We start from the raw sequence: 18,949 nt of genomic DNA, 5'->3' as shown, positions 1-18,949 counted from the left end.
AAAATTTGGGACCCGGGGCCTGAAATATCCTGCAAGTCCAAGAAGACCTCTCAACTGTCTTTTGGTTGCAGGTTGAGGAAAACTTTGAATAGTTTTTATTCTCTAAGATGAAAGGAAAATTCCTTCAGCAGTCAAGTCATGTCCTAAATAGTGAAATTTTCTCTTGAAAATGGAATGGAAGTTTCTTCCTTGAAACTTTGTGACCTTTATGTGCAAATTGTTGTAAAAGGTAGGCAGAGTCAATTTCAGAATACTCCTTGGTGGGAGAGCATAATAACAGATCATCTATCTACACACTGAATAAGAATAGAATCTCTAGGAAATTGTAAAGTTATTAAATCTTGATGTAATGCACAAGAAAAATATGGAGGTGCCTCAGTAAAGTCCTGAGGCATGACTGTCTACCATGTATACTGTTGATTTTTCCAAGTAAAAGCAAATAAATATTAGCTATTTTTATCAACTGGTATGCTAAAAAGGCTGAGCAGAGGTCTACCACTGTAAATCATTTTGAATCGGCAGGTACATTAGATAATAAAATATTAGGATTTGAAACTACAGGAAATCTTGGAATTGCAATTTTACTAAGTGCACTTAAATCCTAAACAAATCTCCATTCTCATCCATTTGTTTTTTTTTTTTAAATGGTAGGATTGGAGTGCTATAAGGGCTGGTGCATGGAATTATAAGCCCTTGATTAATTACATCTTTTATAATTGGTGAGAGCCCTTGAATTGCTTCAGGTTTTAAGGGATATTTGGGTAATTTCCATAAAGGTTTAGATTGATTTACTTGGACTTTTATAGGCTCCGCACTTTTAATCTTCCCCTAAATGTCCTTTTAATGTCAGTTGAAGAAGAGGCCCACAAACATTCGGTATTTTAGAAAGGCCTGGATTATTGGGAACCAGCAGTTAGTGTAATGGCTATGTCGCTGGACTCTCATGTAGTCGACTGTGGTTCGCGTCCCAGACCCGGTGGCTTAGAACTCATGCCGGGTGCGTGTGTGTGCGTTCCCAAGATCCTGAGAGGAGAATGGAGGAGAAGGGATTGCGGCGTGACCATCCCCCCGGGGATGATTTCTCGCTTTCTGTCTCTCTGTCTCTCTCTGTCTGTCTGGCGAGCGCATGTGCCCTATAGCAAAAACCTCTCTCAAAAAAAAAAAAAAAAAAAAGGCCTGGATTATTATAGGCCTTTGTTTCAGTTTTATCAATTTCTGCCTGCAGGGAGCATAATAATTTTGGATCTGGAGAATCAGACAGTCCTAGGATAACCTCTACCTTTGAGGAAAATTTTATATTTCCCTTTAGCTTTGGAAGTAAGTTTTGCCTTAGTAAATTTATTGGAGCAGTGTTGCATAATAAAAAAGTTTATTTTTCTGAAAATGACCCTAAGGTCAATTGAATAGGTTTGGATATGGGAACCTCTTTTTTTTTTTTCTTTTTTTGAGAGGTTCTTGCTATAGGACACATGTGTTCACCAGAAAGACAGAGAGAGACAGAGAGACAGAAAGTGAGAAATCACCTTCCAGGGAGGATGGCCGTGCCGTAATCCTTTCTTCTCCCTTCTCTCAGGATCTTGGGCATGCACACACATGCGCCTGGCATGAGTTTAAGCCACTGAGTCTGAGACTCGAACTGCGGTGAGTCCAACGACACAGCCTTTAGCCTAACTGCTGGTCCCTGAATGGGAACCTCTTTAACTTGATTTGAAACTGCCACTATTGAAATGACCTTTTTCCTCTGAGGGATTTGTTGGTTTATTAAAGTGGGGTTTAGTGTACATAAAGTGGCTCTGGTATCTATCAGGATTGTACAAGTTCCCAATTTGTTTTAACCTTAGTTTCCCCATGTTTATTTAAGGGAATTACAGGGGACAACTTACTGGCAAATCCCTCCACATCTTGTCAATGTTCATTATTATGAGAGTTAAGATCTCTTGAGTTCTCTTGAGTGGTGCAAGTGTCTGACCTAAAGGGAGGGAGGTGATTGATGGACTGATGTAGGAGTGGACATATAGAATTCTCTTTTCAGTATATGTCTATTTAGAAAGTTATAATCCTTGGGGCTAGCAGGTGGTATGGTGGTGAGAGCTTTGTACTCCCACTTGACTGTTGCTCAAGTCCTGGACCTGGCAGCTTACTTTCTCACTCCCTGCCCCTAACCCCATCTCTCTCTGGTGAGTGCATGTGCCCTGCAGCAATTAATTAATGATAATAATAAATAAAATCAAGTAAATAATTGTTTAAAAAATAATTAAGAATTATGTATTTAAAACTGAGTGCCTTATAATAAAAATTCTCCAAGTCTTTCTTGTGTAGCATGTCTACAAGTAAAGATAATTTTTTTTTCTAACACCATATTTAGAGATGCTTAAAAGAATTTAATTCCTGAGGCTGACAGGAGGCGTAGTGGTAAAGGTCGTGCACTCTCATGTGGCCAACTGCAGTTTGAGTCCTGGACCTTGTGGCTTGAAACACACTGAGTGTGTGTGTGTGTGTGTGTGTGTGTGTGTGTGTGTTCCCAAAATCCCAAGAGGACAATGGAGCAGAAGGAACTAAAGTGTGGCCATCACCCTTGTGGAGGGCAGGGGTAGTTATTTCTCATTTTCAGTCTCTCTGTTTCTCTGACAAGTGCATGTGTCCTATAGTAAAAATCTTTCTCTAAACACACACACACACACACACACACACACACACACATTACTATTTTAGGATGAGTAATATTATTTACGGTTTGCATATTTGGAATGTTGTTCACTGGTGGTATGTGTATGAAAGGAGAGCTGTCTCCTTCTCTTCTCTCTTCAGATATGGTCCTTGACCAACAAGTCAGCTCGGGTCAGCTGAACGAAGATATACGACATAGGGTCCATGAGGCACTGATGAAGCAGCATCACCACCAGAATCAGAAAAAACTTACCAACAGGATTCCTATTGTTCGTTCCTTTGCTGATATTGGCAAGAAACAATCAGAACCGAATTCCATGGATAAAAATGGTAAATATTTCTTTATTGTGCTTTCTGTACCTATTTTAGGTCTCTGAACTATCAAAGTGCATCTTAATCTTTTTAAGCATTTTATTGGAAAATGATTTATTGAAATTTAGATTATTGCAGTACAATAATTTCTTTCCATTTGTATATACATATATAGCCTTATTGTCAATCATCACATTGTAGAGATTTTAATAAAAAAAGTTTTCTGAAAAGCCCCTGAGAGAATGCAAAGAAAATCAATCAAGCAAAATCTTATGGATTTCAATGCAGCATACATAAATGGGGCTTCTATTGTATCGCAAACAAGCTCTTAGAATCTGTCTCACAGCTTGTGAATTAATGCTTTGACTTATCCTATAGATTTTTTTCAAGAATTATTTTAGTTAACTTTATTTATTTATTTTAACTTGACCGGAGAGGGACAAAGAGAGAGAGAGAGAGAGAGAGAGAGAGAGAGATGGAGGGAGAGAGAGAGAGGGAGAGAGAGAGAGAAAAAACAAGCTAAAAAAGGAAGCCACCACGTCTGGGACTTGAACTGCAGTAGGCCATGTAGGAGTCCAGTGCCTTAACCACCTGCCAGCCCCAAGGAGCTTGGGCTATGGACAAGATTTAATTGATTCCTCAAATTTCATTGGGTTTAATTATTATACACATAATTATATTGCATTTTGTTTATGAGGGAGGAGGGTATGGAATTTATTGGATCAACCATTTATTGTAATATCATGCAGTTCCAGATACACTGTTTGTTATTGCTTTAAACTTCTGTTAAACATAAGAAGGGATGATAGAATTATAGCTGTGAATTACAAGTCTGCATACACACATACAAACACACACACACACACACACACACACACACACACACAAATTTTCCCAAGAGCCTGCTTTTTGTCTTATTCAGGAAACGGTTTAATTTTTCTGAGAACTAAAATCTGAGTGGTTCTGAAGTGATTCTGTTGCCATCTGTACAATCAGCCTTTATCTGAACACATACAAATCTTTTCGAGGCATACGTTAGGGTAATAAAAACTTGGAAACATTTCTAATAGGATTCACATACCCAATTAAGTATTGTTGTAAAGTATGCTGTCAGAAGTGGTTTTCTAAGCCTAGGCTTATAACACCTCCTTATGACTCTGTTTTGCTTCCTCACACACTTTGCATAATTATGTGTGTTGAGAATTCTGAAAATATGTATAGACTTCACCAATTTAGAAATAAACCTCCTGCCCAGAAGTGAAAAAGAGTGAGAAAGACCTTTATTACTAAGGTTTTCAATCTACTTATGAACTCCCAAAACTGACAAACTCTAGATAAACAAACAAATTGAAACTCATAGCCATAAATATAAATTAGACATTCTGTTTCAAAATATGTAATAGAGATTTAAATTTTTTGCATAGTAGTAAAGACAGATGCAAAATAATTTCAAGACAACTAAAAGGATGAAAATAATATTGTTATTTAAAAAAATCTCTTCAGTGAAATATTTCATGCAAAAAGATTGACTTTTAGTATTATAGAATAGAAATTAAATAGAGCAAAGAATTTCTTGGAAGTTGAAAACAGAACATATATTCTTTCTCAAGCATAAGGATAGATACTAAGTTCCCTCTTCTTGTTTAATATGCTTTTTATATTAGAGGTAAAATGATGGGAATACCCTCAAAAATGAACATGTATGCTTATGTAAGGAAGTCTAAGCGTCATATAGAATAAACTTTCTACTTCCTTAATTAACTTGTTCCTTGAGCATACTACTGTAGTAGTACTCCCAAGGGTTAAACATACAATGTCTGTAAAGGTAGGTCTTGACTCCTCCATGGATTAGATTAACAGAAGACTGTATTTCCCTCCCTCTCCTCCCAAGTCTGCCCTCTTTTGTTCATACCTTTGTTAGTGACGTGATAATTTGTCAACCTCACCTCCTAATACACTAGTTTACTTTTTTTTGCATATTTTTTTTTCCTTAGTATTCTGCACTTTCTCTGAAGGGTTATGATGCAGGATGCTATGGATTCACCATGCATTTTTAATGCCACCATGCTGTGTTTAACTTTCACTTTTCATTAAGCATCAAAACTGTGAGAATTAAATGCCTGATTGTGATGTTTCAATAAAAAGTGACAGTTACATTTGGCAAAACAACAGTGAAAATAATAGAAAAATAATACCCTACTTTGACATTAGAACCCTGAAAATGGTATGGATAGAAAGTTTTCAGAATACATATATCAAAGATATTCAAATGATTCATTGAAACTAGACATATGTTCTAAAAATAAGACTTTTGTGTTAATTGATCTAGAAAGCCAAAATATCAGTGTTTGTATTTATCATTTAGGTCATGTATTCAGTTACATTTTGAAACCTTGAGATTACAAGTCTATTATAAAATACGATCACTTTTAAGATAAATCATATGTATTTGAACATAATTTTGGAGTCTTAGCTTCACTAGAGTGTCTCCATTCCAGTCTGTCCTTTATTAATATTTTCTAACTCTGCTCCTTTTCCTTCACATATCTTATCTCCCTCCTAACCTGAACACTTTCCAGTTATACCTTTTATTTAGGGTGTCAAGAGGCATTACAGAGCAGAAAATTTGTAACTTCCTCTTCAAAGCCATAGATTACTGGAAAATATTTAGATTTGGAAGGATGGGATATGTGTTCACTCTTGAGGCCTGGTTAAATTCCAGTCCTTAAAGCAATGTAGACTATGTGTGAATGATTTTTATTTATCGTTTGGAAATCAGGTTTATTGTCTTATATAGATAATCACATTTTTTAAATTTAGACATGCTTTTTTTTTATTTTCAAGTGCATGATGTTTATATGTATTTAGAAATTTATATTTTTCCTTGCTTTTTAAATGCTGTGGTTCCATAAATAAGGTAAACAGGGTTTAAAATTAATTTTTCATAATGCTCTACCTTTGAAGAAAAAGGTAGAATAATAATTTTAAGAACTGCTTGAGAGAAAACATTAAAAGATTCAAGTGGATAAAAGTCTTAAACATTGTTTAATAAAGATATTTTCCACTGTGTCAAGAAAATCAAGATGAAATTATCAATACAATTGATGGATCTGCCTAGACACTGTATCATCAAGACTGGGTTTTGAAATATCAATAGTAAACATATTTCTAGTATGATGTGTTTAATTTGTTACTTCTAATATTACATTAATTATTTGCAGGCATACTAATTTTTCCCAAATTTAATTATGTGCATACTTTACATGTTTTTGAAGTGTAGCTCACCTAATCAACATTTTCTAAATATTTAGCTCTTCTTTCTTCATATTTTCTATTCCCATGAATAAATGTATTGTTACACATATATGTAACTTTGTCATTCATTTTTATATTTCTTTATTTTGCTCTGTCTTGTGTCTGTCTCTAACAGGCTCATCTCATCTCTGTACCTCCCTCATCTCCTACCCTTTGGGTACTCTAAATGCGTTGAAGGTTTCTGAGGTAGTGTAAACAAGCTTGGTCTCTAGGTTAATAGTAATATACTTCCATGTCTTCATCCCAGTTTCCTTCTAGTATACATGATTTACAGTGTATTAAGCAGTAGTAATGATACACTTAAGTGATATATTATTCTATTGATTTGAATTTGACAAATACAAATGCAAAAGTGGCTGTTTTACAATATTTATATATGTGATTTACTTAAGAGAACTATGAACTAATATAATACTCAACACATTATATCAGAAATATTTACAGTTGTGTTTCAATATTAAGGTGCTTTAATGAAACGGACATTACGTAAAGTCATGGGACGGTACTTTTGATGTAATTGCATGTTCTGCCCACAATTTTATGATGAAGGAACTGACCATGCCAGTTTCACAACAGACTTAGTGAAAATGTTATGGTGTAAAAGGCAGAGAAGCTGGGCTTCCATTTTTCAGTGAGTAGTCACTTGAAATTACTCCCAGTGTTCTCCCATACTTGCCCCACATATTTTATACTTTGCCATAGAAAAAGGCACAGTCTAGAATAACTTTTTATCTGACTAATATGTAATTCCAACATGGAGGTCCAAAGGAAAAAGTGAATGTATAACTCAAAGAAAATGAATTAAGACAAGGACTTATTCATTTATCACATGATAAAATATAAAACAAGTGGCAGAATTTGGGATTTAAAACAAAGAACTCTTTAATTTTAAAATGTCAGAAAATAAGTTTTTGTGGCAAATAGAGAAAGATGATGTTAGGTTTCTTGGATATTTAGATCGAAGTGGTCATAGATGCTGGTTAATATTAAAGATAAATGCACCTTTTATCAGTCGTTGAATAATTTACCCTGAATGTAACAATGTTACTAAGTTAAAAAAAATGTCCTTTTTCATAGTTATCTATATGCCTCAAAATTTTCTGGATATTATAATAACAGAACTAATTAAACAATGACATTCACTTGTAGGAAATATTAATATGGGTAATGGACAAACAGAAAGTATTATTGAATAGAAATAGACAAAACTATTTATGTTGCAAGCATTGTGACATAATGACTAGGAAGAACTATCACAATTAGCATTCATACAGCTTCCACACATCTTTAAATGCTAAATCTTAACTTTATACTATGTATTTTGTCCTGGAAGGGAAAATACTCTAGCAAACTCTTTGCCATTCTATTAGAAAACATATTCACTTGTGGTTGAAAGTAAAATCCTGTACCTAAAAACTCCTATCCTATGGATTGTATTACCTTAGACAGCAAGAAAATAAGAATGCTCTTTCAAAACCTAAATATATTGATTCTTCTTATGTCATAGTGGTGGGGTTAATGAAACTAATTTTTAAATCCAAGTCCATTTTCTTCTTCTGATAAGCAGTAGTAATTGGATAAAATGAAGAAATAAGTACTTAATTAGACAAATCTTATAAAGGATAAAACATTTTTAAAAATATGAGGTTTTCGGTAGTTCTATGGATCACAGTTAATGTGTAAATTTTAATTTTATATATATAGTAAATACATTTCTTTTAAATTACCAAAGGGTGAAAGCACTCATTAGATAGAGGCAGAAAGAGAAATAGAGGCAGAAAAAATGTGAAAATGAAAGAGAAGAAAAAATATCCCCCAATACATTACAATTCCTTCTCCATTTTCTTCATCCTGCCCTTTAAACTTTGCAGGACTTTTGATGCCACAAATATACTTAACTACTATTATTTACAACAATTATTTAGGTACTATTTCAAAATTTAAAAGACATGAAATTGGTAGTTTATATTTCCATCCCATAGGCTAGTAGTGTTTATGTGTATTTTAGCCTAGGTTCTATGTACATAACTAGAATCTAGAACTGGAAATTTACATTATCTAGAATGTCTTTTGCTAGTTAGATACTTGGCTTTTTTTCTTCTTTTAACTATAAGGTGCATGTGCTTACCAGAGAGAGACAGAGAAAAAAACAGAGAGGAAAGCACCACCCTTGGGGGAATGGTGACGCTGCGATCTCTTCTCCTTCATTTCTCCTCCATTTTGGAATTTTGGGCACATATACACGTGCTCCATGTATTTTTCGAGTCACTGAGTCCAGGGCTCTTATTGTAAGGTCAGCCATGTGGCATCTGGCTGTCCCAATCACTTGGCCACAGAGTTGCTCACAAGTTAAATACTTTCAATTAGGTCATATTGCTATCACTTAAAATATTGATAGAAAATAGTTTCTAAATCCTTTCCTGATTATCAACTGTATAAGGTAATATTTTGTGAAGTTTTTATCATTTTAGAACAAGAAAAACATAGAACAATAACTATCAAAAACATTTTAATTCTTACATTTAATGTTAATATATTATTACAGTTATTTATAAGAGGAAATATAAATGCTAATGTTTTAAACATACTGCATGAGCAGAAGGTAATTCATGAAATGTTCTGCTTAAAGTATACAAATGAAAACATAAGCCTTTCAATTTCTTCAAATTTTAAATTCTAGCATATTTTCCATCCAATTCAATCTCTTCAGACTTGACGAGTTTGCACTGGACTGCCTCTCTTTTTGTATGTGTTTGCTGATAGAATTAAATAATTGCTCTTCCATGTGGTTTTATACCACATGAAATAAGTTATTGTAAGAAATCAGATTTATGTTTACTTAATTTTTCCATGACTTGTCTTTCACCATTCAATTTTGCAGAACATTCAATAAATTTAGATTTAAATATATCTCATGTTCTAACACATGAAAATATGGAGAAATGATGTGAAACTGGTGATCGAAGACATCTATTAGTAGTGCAAATGCATTATATAAAAGGTTTTTTAAAAAATTAAAGTTATTATTTTGAGAATGGTAAATTGAATGGCTGCTAATAAATAGCTCACAGTCATAGCTGCGTATTGCAGGTAAAAATGGGAGAATTAAAATAATTTATATGGCTTCACTGACATTTCTCTGACCTGTATGTATTTCCCTGGATATGCTATATTCAGAATGTGTGTACATGGTTTGAAGTGAATTTGCTTTAAAAAGTAATTTTATTTTTATTTTGACCAAATGTATTATTTTACTTTGTTTAGTAAAAGCAGAGAAATATTTAATTTCCAGAACACTGAAGCCCATTACTTTTTGGCAATATAACAATTTTAAACCATGAAATTGTACTTATTAATAAATCACTCCATCCAAGAGGTTTATTAGTCCACAAATCAAAGTTATAGTAATATTTGAAAGTAAATAATTAGTATTTTAAATCACACGTTGTAATTTCTTAAAAAAAAAAAATTACCAGAGGACATGTGTGATGGTTGGAAAGAGACAGAGAGAAAGAAGGAAAACAAGAAAGCTCCTCCCACGGGCATGGTCACATCACATCTCTTCTCCAGTTCTCTCTGCTTTCAGGATTTGGGGCATGTGTTCACACATACCCAGTATGTTTTTCAAGCTGTGGGATCCAGTTTCTTTAACCACCAGTCCATGGGCTGGCCTTACTCTTAGCAATTTCTTTCTTTCTTTCTTTCTTCCTTCCTTCCTTCTTTCTTTCTTCCTTCCTTCCTTCTTTCTTTCTTCCTTCCTTCCTTCTTTCTTTCTTCCTTCCTTCCTTCTTTCTTTCTTCCTTCCTTCCTTCTTTCTTTCTTCCTTCCTTCCTTCTTTCTTTCTTCCTTCCTTCCTTCTTTCTTTCTTCCTTCCTTCCTTCTTTCTTTCTTCCTTCCTTCCTTCTTTCTTTCTTCCTTCCTTCCTTCTTTCTTTCTTCCTTCCTTCCTTCTTTCTTTCTTCCTTCCTTCCTTCCTTCCTTCCTTCCTTTCTTTCTTTCTTTTTCTTTCTTTCTTTCTTTTTAAGAGAGGCTTTTGCTGTAGCATCCATGGGCTCGCTGGAAAAGCAGTGAGAGACAGAGAGATAGAAAGCAAGAAATTAGCCTCCAGGGAGGATGGGCATGCTGCAATCCCTTCTCCATTCTCCTCTCAGGATCTTGGGCACACATGCACATGTGCCCGGATGAGTTTAAGCCTCCAGGTCTGGGACTTAAACTGTGGTCACCTATATGGGAGTTCAGTGACGTAGCCATTACGCTATCCTGCTGCTTTCTACACTTAGCAATTTCTAGGTTACAAAAAGTGAGTGGGATTTGGGGAGAGAATTTAAGAAAAGGTTTATTTATTTATTTATTTATTTATCTGCTGCTTTCTACACTTAGCAATTTCTAGGTTACAAAAAGTGAGTGGGATTTGGGGAGAGAATTTAAGAAAAGGTTTATTTATTTATTTATTTATTTATTTATTTATTTTTTAACGCACTAGGAATTTAGAAAAGTTTGGATAGAGACTACAGTAATTGTTGATGAGACTAAACTTTGAATAAAATTGTAGTGGAGTAGGTAGAGAGAAGAACTAGGGAGAGAGTGTTACTAACATGTAGGACAGATGAAAATAAAAGCAGTATGTTGGACTCACTGAGTTATGATCATAAATGTGGCCTAGGTTTTAAGGTTGCATTGTCATTACTCATTTCACAGTAAAAGTGAAGATGGGGAGAGTTTAGGGAAGAAGAGAGGTATGTGTGAAATTAAATTACATGTTAATTTTTGTCATTTAGTTGGTAACTATGGACAGATTTCAGATGACTTGTGATTGCATGAAAGGATTCATATTTAGTGAATTATGGAAGTTAATCTTTTCTAGCCATTTATCGTCACATTCTCAGTTCTACATTTATGTTTTTCAGTGTTAATGGAAAATAATACAATTCAAGTTTATTGATTATTTTCTTGTACTGAATACCAATATTAGTATGCTTATGCAACTGAATAACCTCAGGCATACAATCATATTAACAGTGTTCATATTGTGTGAAATATAGGTATTTCTAACTACAGACCTGATCTAGAAATCTCTAAAAGTTATTGACAAAGAACTTGTTCTAATTAGTTTGTCTTTTTAGATGCAATAGAACCTAAAAATATAATGTGTAGTTTTCAGATAAACATTTATCCTTTTAAAAAACTTTATCTTTGAGATTCTTCAATCTATATCTTTGAAATTCTTCAATCTGAAGTTAAATCTTAGTAGATGTCTAGATTACCTTTTTAATGTATACCATTAATTCTGGTTGAAATTTAGAAATCAATGATATTTTGAAATTAAGGTTAGATTTAGATATTTTTGTAGCTGATCTTTCCTCATAGAGAATAACCTTTTAGAGTTTTTAAAAAATTGATTGACACATACTAATTGTGCATATTTATAAGGTACAGTGTGTCTTTTGATACATGAGTACAACGTGTAATGATCAAAGCAGTTTAATTAGCATATCCAACACCTCAAATATCCTTACTTTGTATTGGGAATATTCAAAATCCTCTCTTCTAGTCATCTGGAAATGTACAATCTGTAGTTAACCTTAGGCATCCTATTGTACTGTAGAAACCCAGAACTGATTTCTCCTACCTAATTAACTTTGTATCCATTAATTAGCAAGTCCTCTCTCCCCCTCCCTTGCTTCTCCCAGCCTCTGGTAACCACTATTTTACTCTCTTCTAGGAGATATATATATATTTTTGGCATCCATAAGTGAGTGAGAACAGGTGATATTTGTATTTCTGTGCCTGGTTTATTTCACTTAACATAATGTCCTCCAGGCTCATCCATGTTGGTACAAATATTTGCAAACTATTCATCAGACAGGGATTAAGATAGAGGATATACAAGAAACTCAAAGAACTCAGCAACAAAATAATAATAATATTAATCTGAATCAAAATGGAAAATTGATCTGAATAAACATTTATCAAAAAAGTTTCAATTTGAAAGCTGGTTTACATTTTTTGAATGAATTCTCCCATTTCTATCTGTAACTGAAAAGTAAGAATTTTTATACTGATACAGATCTATTTATGTTGACCTTTCATGCTTACATCATAAACTCATTAAGAAACCTATGTTAGTCTAGCTTAATTCAAGTTCATGTGTCACTGAATATGTCTAAAACTATGTAAGTAATTGTTTGTATTCTGTAATAACAATCTCTTTTAGCAGGTCAGGTTGTTTCTCCTCAGTCTGCTCCAGCCTGTGTTGAAAATAAAAATGATGTTAGCAGAGAAAACAGCACTGTTGACTTTAGCAAGGTAAGAGTTTAGCCCTCTCATCTAAGTAAGCTGCTACATTCTTAGTAGAAATTATTACCCATTTTAAGAGGTGTTGACACATATTTTTGCATGCACGTTTTGGTTTTGTTTCTTAGTAAAAAGCTTGATATTGTTACAGATAATGTTAGCATAAAGTCCACATGTAATGTTCTAGTTATTCAGAATACCAAACATGTAAGGTTTATGCATAGTCTTCAGGTTTCAGCCACTTGGTGTAATGTATCTTTTCCAATAAAGAGGGTAGAAAGATCTCAGAAAAATTTAACAGAAGTTTACTCTATTGCTTAAAACTTTGCTAGTTTTGTTTTTCCAAAATCATTTTAACTCTATTTGTGGAAAAGCAAATAATAAAGCTTCATTGTCATTATAATTCAGAGAGAGGCATAGTATAAGGAAATCCTAGAGGGACATAATAAAACTAAGCAGAATTTGCTTTTGAATTAATAAAACATTAGTATAATTTTGTAATAGTCAAAAAATATATATTAAGGGCTGACTATTTGAAGGCTACATATAACTGGAGACAATATAAATTAAATATTTATTTGAATAAAGTCTAAGAAAATAATGAGTCAGTAAAAATGACGTCATTTTTCTTAACAAATTCCTGGTATCGTATATATGTTTTGAAAGCTATGGCACACTAACAGCTCAATAGAAAAAGGAGGAGGTTCAGTATTGGCCAAAAATGAAGAGAATCAATAATTCTCTTTATCTGAGTGGCTGAAACAGTAGTAAACCAGGGTATTATTTTAATAATGCCCTTAGCACTAGTAATGATTGTAATAGTGGGAGGAGGTGGAAGTGGGAGGCAGCAATAGAGAACGCACCCACCTATACAAGGTCTGAAAAGATCAAAAGTGATCAGCTTCGTGGACCTGTTTCAGAATCTCTCTGACAATGCCTAAATGATCTAGGTCTAGTTGTGTGCATGCTCTCCCTCTGGTGCCTGGCGGAGTCTCCGTGGGAGCATGGAGTACCAGCTTAAGTCTGTTAATTATGCGTGCAGGGACTGGGAGGCCAACAAAAGGGGCATACTAGTCCATGTGGGATGAAACAAAGGCATGAAAAAGGACCTCCACACCAGCAAGAGAGAGAGGTGAGGGCATACTCGGGCTGTATTTCTATAGTGGTTCCAAGCTCATTTCACTGTATGAAGGCATGTAATTCAGTTATCAAAACCAGTTCAACTCTATTCCATCTTCCACTCTAAAAATGATCTTTTTAAAGCATTACATCTTCATTCATCTGCAAGTTGGAGTGAAATAGTCACAAACTGTCATGAATTTAATTTCTGATATTCTTAATTTGTAGCAATATCTTAAAAGCAATGACATTAAAGTTCCTTATGTACTTGTGCAAGCATTAACAGTATAACAAGGGCATATTCAGCATTCTCAAAACAATTATTATAAACTGTATAGCTCATCCTTTCAAATAAATTCCCTTTTAACTTTTTAAAATAATATAACCCTTATACACTGATTTTTATATCTCCCTATCATTTTGCTTTTACTAGTGTGACCTGTCATTGCAGCCTTCAAAAATCCTTTATCACATATGAAAGACAACAAAACCTGCCAACTGGAGACTGTAGTCTCATCTTCTGGTCTCCCCAAATTACTTATCTACAGAAGAGAAATAACTGTCTTTTCATTTTTTGAAATATTTTTCTTCTTCATTGCATTCCTGTACACTGACCATTTCATATTCCAACAGGCCAGTTAAAGTTTTAGACCCCTCCATTTAGTCCCAGCCACCTGTGTAACTCAGTCTTTGTCCATAGCACGGCATAAAACGTGGCTTATTTATACTTACTGGAAGGAAGAAAATAACTTTTGAGGAAGGGCAGGATACTCTACATCCTGACTCTAGCATCCAAACAATCAGATCTTGAAGAAATTCTCTAAACTTCAACTTTCTCAATTGAAAAAGAATAAAATAATACCTATTAACATTTTCATTGTGAGGATTTAATGAGATAATATATGGAGAGAGCCTGGCAGAATGCTAGGCATATGTTAGGTAATGATAATAAGAGGTGACTATTATCATTGTTATTTTTATAGTAGCAGAAATGATAATGTCAAAAACAAATACTGGGTCAGAGCTTAATATGTTTGGGCTTGCACTGGATCACTAGTACCTTGAATAGTGTTTGGGATGTATTACTGAATGACTCCTACAGATATTCAAATTAACTTGAGTCTTTAGTTTTGGAATTAAAACAAACAAACAAACAAACAAAACAAAAATAAAAAAAACAAGTAACACTTTTTATTTTATAACCTGGGAGGGCAGAGAAGTAGGGTTTAGAAAGAACAGTTGTAATCTATCTCTATGGAAACAAATTTTAATGCCAGGTTTTGCAGATGTGTGAATTAAGTTTTTTTTTTTTCCTAATCATTTTTGTTTGGTAGTAAATTTATTAGTGCTCAGCTACTCTTCAGGTTACTTTGTCTATTTAAATATTTAAGTTTTAACATGAATATTCTAAACCCCAGGAAATTTTGAGATATTAAGAAAAAAAAAAGACCTTTACTTATTTGATGTGACTTAATCCTATGTTGTCTATATCTGACCCACATATTTTTAACTCTTCCAATGGATGGGCCCATCAAATATATTTATTTAAGGAATGACTTAGACTATTATTTTAGTTGTTAGGTTTTAACGTCCTACAGTGTTTTTTAGAAGCACATCCTTCAAAATACTATGTCTCTGTTTTTGTAGAGAGAGATTTTTGCTATAGACCACACATACTTGCTACAGATACAGAGAGAGAGAAAGTGAAAAATCATCCCCCGGGGGGATGGACATGCCCCAATCCCGTCTTCCCCATTTTCTTCCTGGGATTTAGGGCATGCACATACATAACCTGGTGTGTTTCACGCCTCTGGTGTGTTTCAAGCCTCTAGGTCAGGGACTTGAACTGCAGTCGACCATTCAGGAGTCCAGCACCTTAACCAGTACACCATCTGCTGGCCCCATGCCTATTTGTTTTTTAATTGACAGAAAAAATTGTTACATGTTGGCAGTATGTCTTTTGTTTCAAATGATCAAAAGAAGGCTTTGCATAACTTTCTATGTAGAATTTTTTTTTCTGCATCTATCTTTACTGTATAAAACATGTTAAAAAGAGCTAGATTTTTAAATCCTACAATTGTAGGAAACCTTAGGTATCTCCTTATTTACTTGGCAAGAAAGCTGAATTCCCAGAGAGATTAAGAGAGCTGTTTGAAATCACTAGCTAGTTAGTGTCAAGACATTATTTCTCCCCAGAGAATCCCTATTAATTTTCTTGTACTTTTTATAATGTGTGTAAGACTTTTTAACACTTAAACATTCTCCCTAAATTTCCACCTGTTTTTCTTTCAACTTTTAGTGTGTAGTTTGCCCAGACACTTCTAGCTCCATCATGGCCTTCTGTCTATTCTTGCTCCCTAGAGATTTAACTGTTTCTCACTCACAGTTAAGTCCTAAATACCCAGAATAACACTTTTTTCCCTTCTTTAGCCTAATGGTGGGGTCTGGAGAGCACAGAAGTGTGAGTATACATCCACACCCAACAGAACATAGCCTGAAATTTCCAGAATTTATTTATGTTAATTATGCGTGCAGGGACTGGGAGGCTAGCAAAAGGGACATACTAGTCCATGTGGGATGAAACAAGGCACAAAAAAGGACCTCCACACCAGCAAGAGAGAGGTGAAGGCATGCTTGGACTATATTTCTATAGTGGTTCGAAGCTCATTTCACTGTATGGAGACATATGATTTAAATATTTTTTAAAAAGTATTTATTTTATTTTTTATTTTAAATTTGCTATATGGCATGTGTGCTCAATGAGAGAGACAGAGAGAAAGTGAAAAAGCAAGCCACCAGACCTGGGACTCAAACGGCGTTAGGTCATGGGAATCCAGCACCTTAACTATCATGCTACATCTTGGCCCCTGCAATTCAAATATTAAAGCCAGTTCAACTGTATTTCATCTTCCACTCTAAAAATTATCTTTTAAAAATTATGATCTGGGGACCAGCAGTTAACGTAATGGCTATATCGCTGGACTCCCATGTAGTCGACCATGGTTTGCGTCCTGGACCCGGTGGCTTAAAACTCACGCCGGGCGTGTGTGCGTGCGTGCTCAAGATCCCGAGAGGAGAATGGAGGAGAAGGGACTGCGGCATGACCATCCCCCCTGGGGAGTGATTTCTCGCTTTCTGTCTCTCTGTCTCTGTCTGTCTGGCGAGCGCACGTGCCCTATAGCGAAAACTTCTCAAAAAAAAAAAAAAAGGATAAAAAAAATTATGATCTGTAACATAATCTTTTATTATATTAAAAGGTATTAGATTGCTGGAACCAGCAGTTAGTGTAATGGCTGTCACTGAACTCCCATGTGGTCAACTGCAGTTCGAGTCCTGGACCTGGTGGCTTAAACTCAAGCCGGGCGAGTGTGCATGCATGTCCAATATCCCAAGAAGAGAATGGAGGAGAAGGGATTGCGGCGTGGCCATCCACCCGGGGGTGATTTCTCGCTTTCTGTCTCTCTGTCTCTCTCTTTCTGGCGAGTGCACAGCAAAAACCTCTCAAAAAAAGAAAAAGGTATTAGATTGTTAAATAAAGTTCTTTTTTTTTTTTTTTTTTTTTGTTAGGTTTTTGCTATAGTATAAGTGTGCTCACTAGAGAGACAAAGAGAGTGAGAAGGAAAGTGAGAAATTATCCGCTGGGGATATCATCATGCTGCAATCTCTTCTCCTCCACTCTCCCAATGGGATTTAAGGCATGCATGTACTTGTACCTGGTGTAATTTTCAAGCGTCCAAGTCTGGGACTCAAACCATGGTCAGACATATGGGAACCCAGTGCCTTTTTAAAAGGCCCTAAGTAAAGTTCTTTATGAATTGTACAATGACACAAATACATAAATATAGGTCTATACAAAGGATAATGTATTAGATTGTCAAAGAAGTCATGATGCATTTTTTCCGTTTTTCTATGCAAAAATGGGTCATGTCTTTTTTGACAATCTAATATTATAGTATGGTTAGATACTATATAACCTATTACCCCCCAAATGTATGTTTACTCCAAGAATATACAATGTCATTAGTGTAATGGCTACCTTAGATATATATTAAATAACTGTAATGTATTAGCTTTCAAATAAAGTTTCTAATTCTGAAATTAAATTTTGCATAGTGTAATGCTTTTTCTAAATAACAAGTATAGGTATTATATAATCAAAATTTCATGTGTAAGGACTATATATTTCCTTTGATAAAATTAAACTATTTTAGCATACTATGTACTGCTTGACTTACTTTAATTTCATTTTAGAGTTGTTATTTTTATGATTTCTACCTGCATGAGGCATAGATTTTAAAAGTTAACACTGGCATTTGTCAAGCAATAAATGAGTTTAAAGAAAGTTTTCTAGGTAGAATTTAAATTTTAGCTATTACCAGTATAACTTCTATTGATTATCACTTATAAATTTTCTTAAAAATCTGTTTTATCATTTGGATTCTGTTTCATTGTATTAATATTGTGTCATTGTTCCTTCTATTGGAAGAAAGTTGTATATTCTTTTTAGGTTCTAAAAGACTTAAAAAGGCTTATTGTTTCTGTCCAGGACTCACAGTGCATAGGAAATATTTTATTTCCTTCTTGGAAAATTTTGCATTGTAGTGAAAATGTACAGTATTACTAATTTACAGCATTTTCATGTGTACATTTTCCCTAGCTAGGAACATAAACCCAAAACACCATAATAAATCCTGTGATTTTTTTATCATTAATTTTTAAGGTAAATAGTTTATTACCTATAAAACAAAGGTTAGAGTCTGCCACAAAATACATTGTAATATTTTCATGTATATGCTTTATGAATTTACAAATTTATATTTGGAGGTATATTTGCAGGTTAAAACTTTGGAATTTATAGCTTTGGAATCTGTTATGTATTTCTTTATATAAGTAGTTTTATTAAATACTTTAAAAAATAAATTATTGATTTTATTTGATATTTTTGATGGTGCACTGCAGATTATTTTTATACTTAATCCTTGTGATAAAATGTGTACTCCATATACTGGGTTTTATATTTTATGGCACCTTTAACTTGTAGAAGCTGTCTTGAGGTCTAGCTTTCAGAACACAACATAATTAATGTAGTTACTAAAGTGGATTTTTTAGGGTATTCCTAACGGTTTTAATTTTTCATTTAAAACGTTTTGGAAAAAATATTTTCAAATAAGTCCACAAAACAACTATCTGCCCTAAAAACTCTTCTCAGTCTTATCTACTTTTGTCAGAATTCTTTTCTCTTT

At 34.0% G+C, this 18,949-nt stretch overlaps 1 protein-coding gene across 1 annotated transcript in view; it reads left to right on the top strand.

Annotated features, from left to right (window-relative positions):
* The window catches only part of SLC4A10 (solute carrier family 4 member 10), a 155,193-nt gene that overhangs the window by 28,659 nt on the left and 107,585 nt on the right, over positions 1 to 18,949 (top strand). The window contains exons 3-4 of the mRNA XM_027776513.1: positions 2,809 to 2,997; positions 12,511 to 12,599. Of these exons, the coding sequence (XP_027632314.1) occupies positions 2,809 to 2,997; positions 12,511 to 12,599 (278 nt within the window). The remainder of the gene's footprint in view (positions 1 to 2,808; positions 2,998 to 12,510; positions 12,600 to 18,949) is intronic.

This window comes from Tupaia chinensis, unplaced genomic scaffold, assembly GCF_000334495.1.
Source record: "Tupaia chinensis unplaced genomic scaffold, TupChi_1.0 Scaffold000674_2, whole genome shotgun sequence".
NCBI lineage: Eukaryota > Metazoa > Chordata > Mammalia > Scandentia > Tupaiidae > Tupaia > Tupaia belangeri.
Note: the sequence above shows the minus strand (reverse complement) of the source record. Positions and strands in the feature narration are given on the sequence as shown.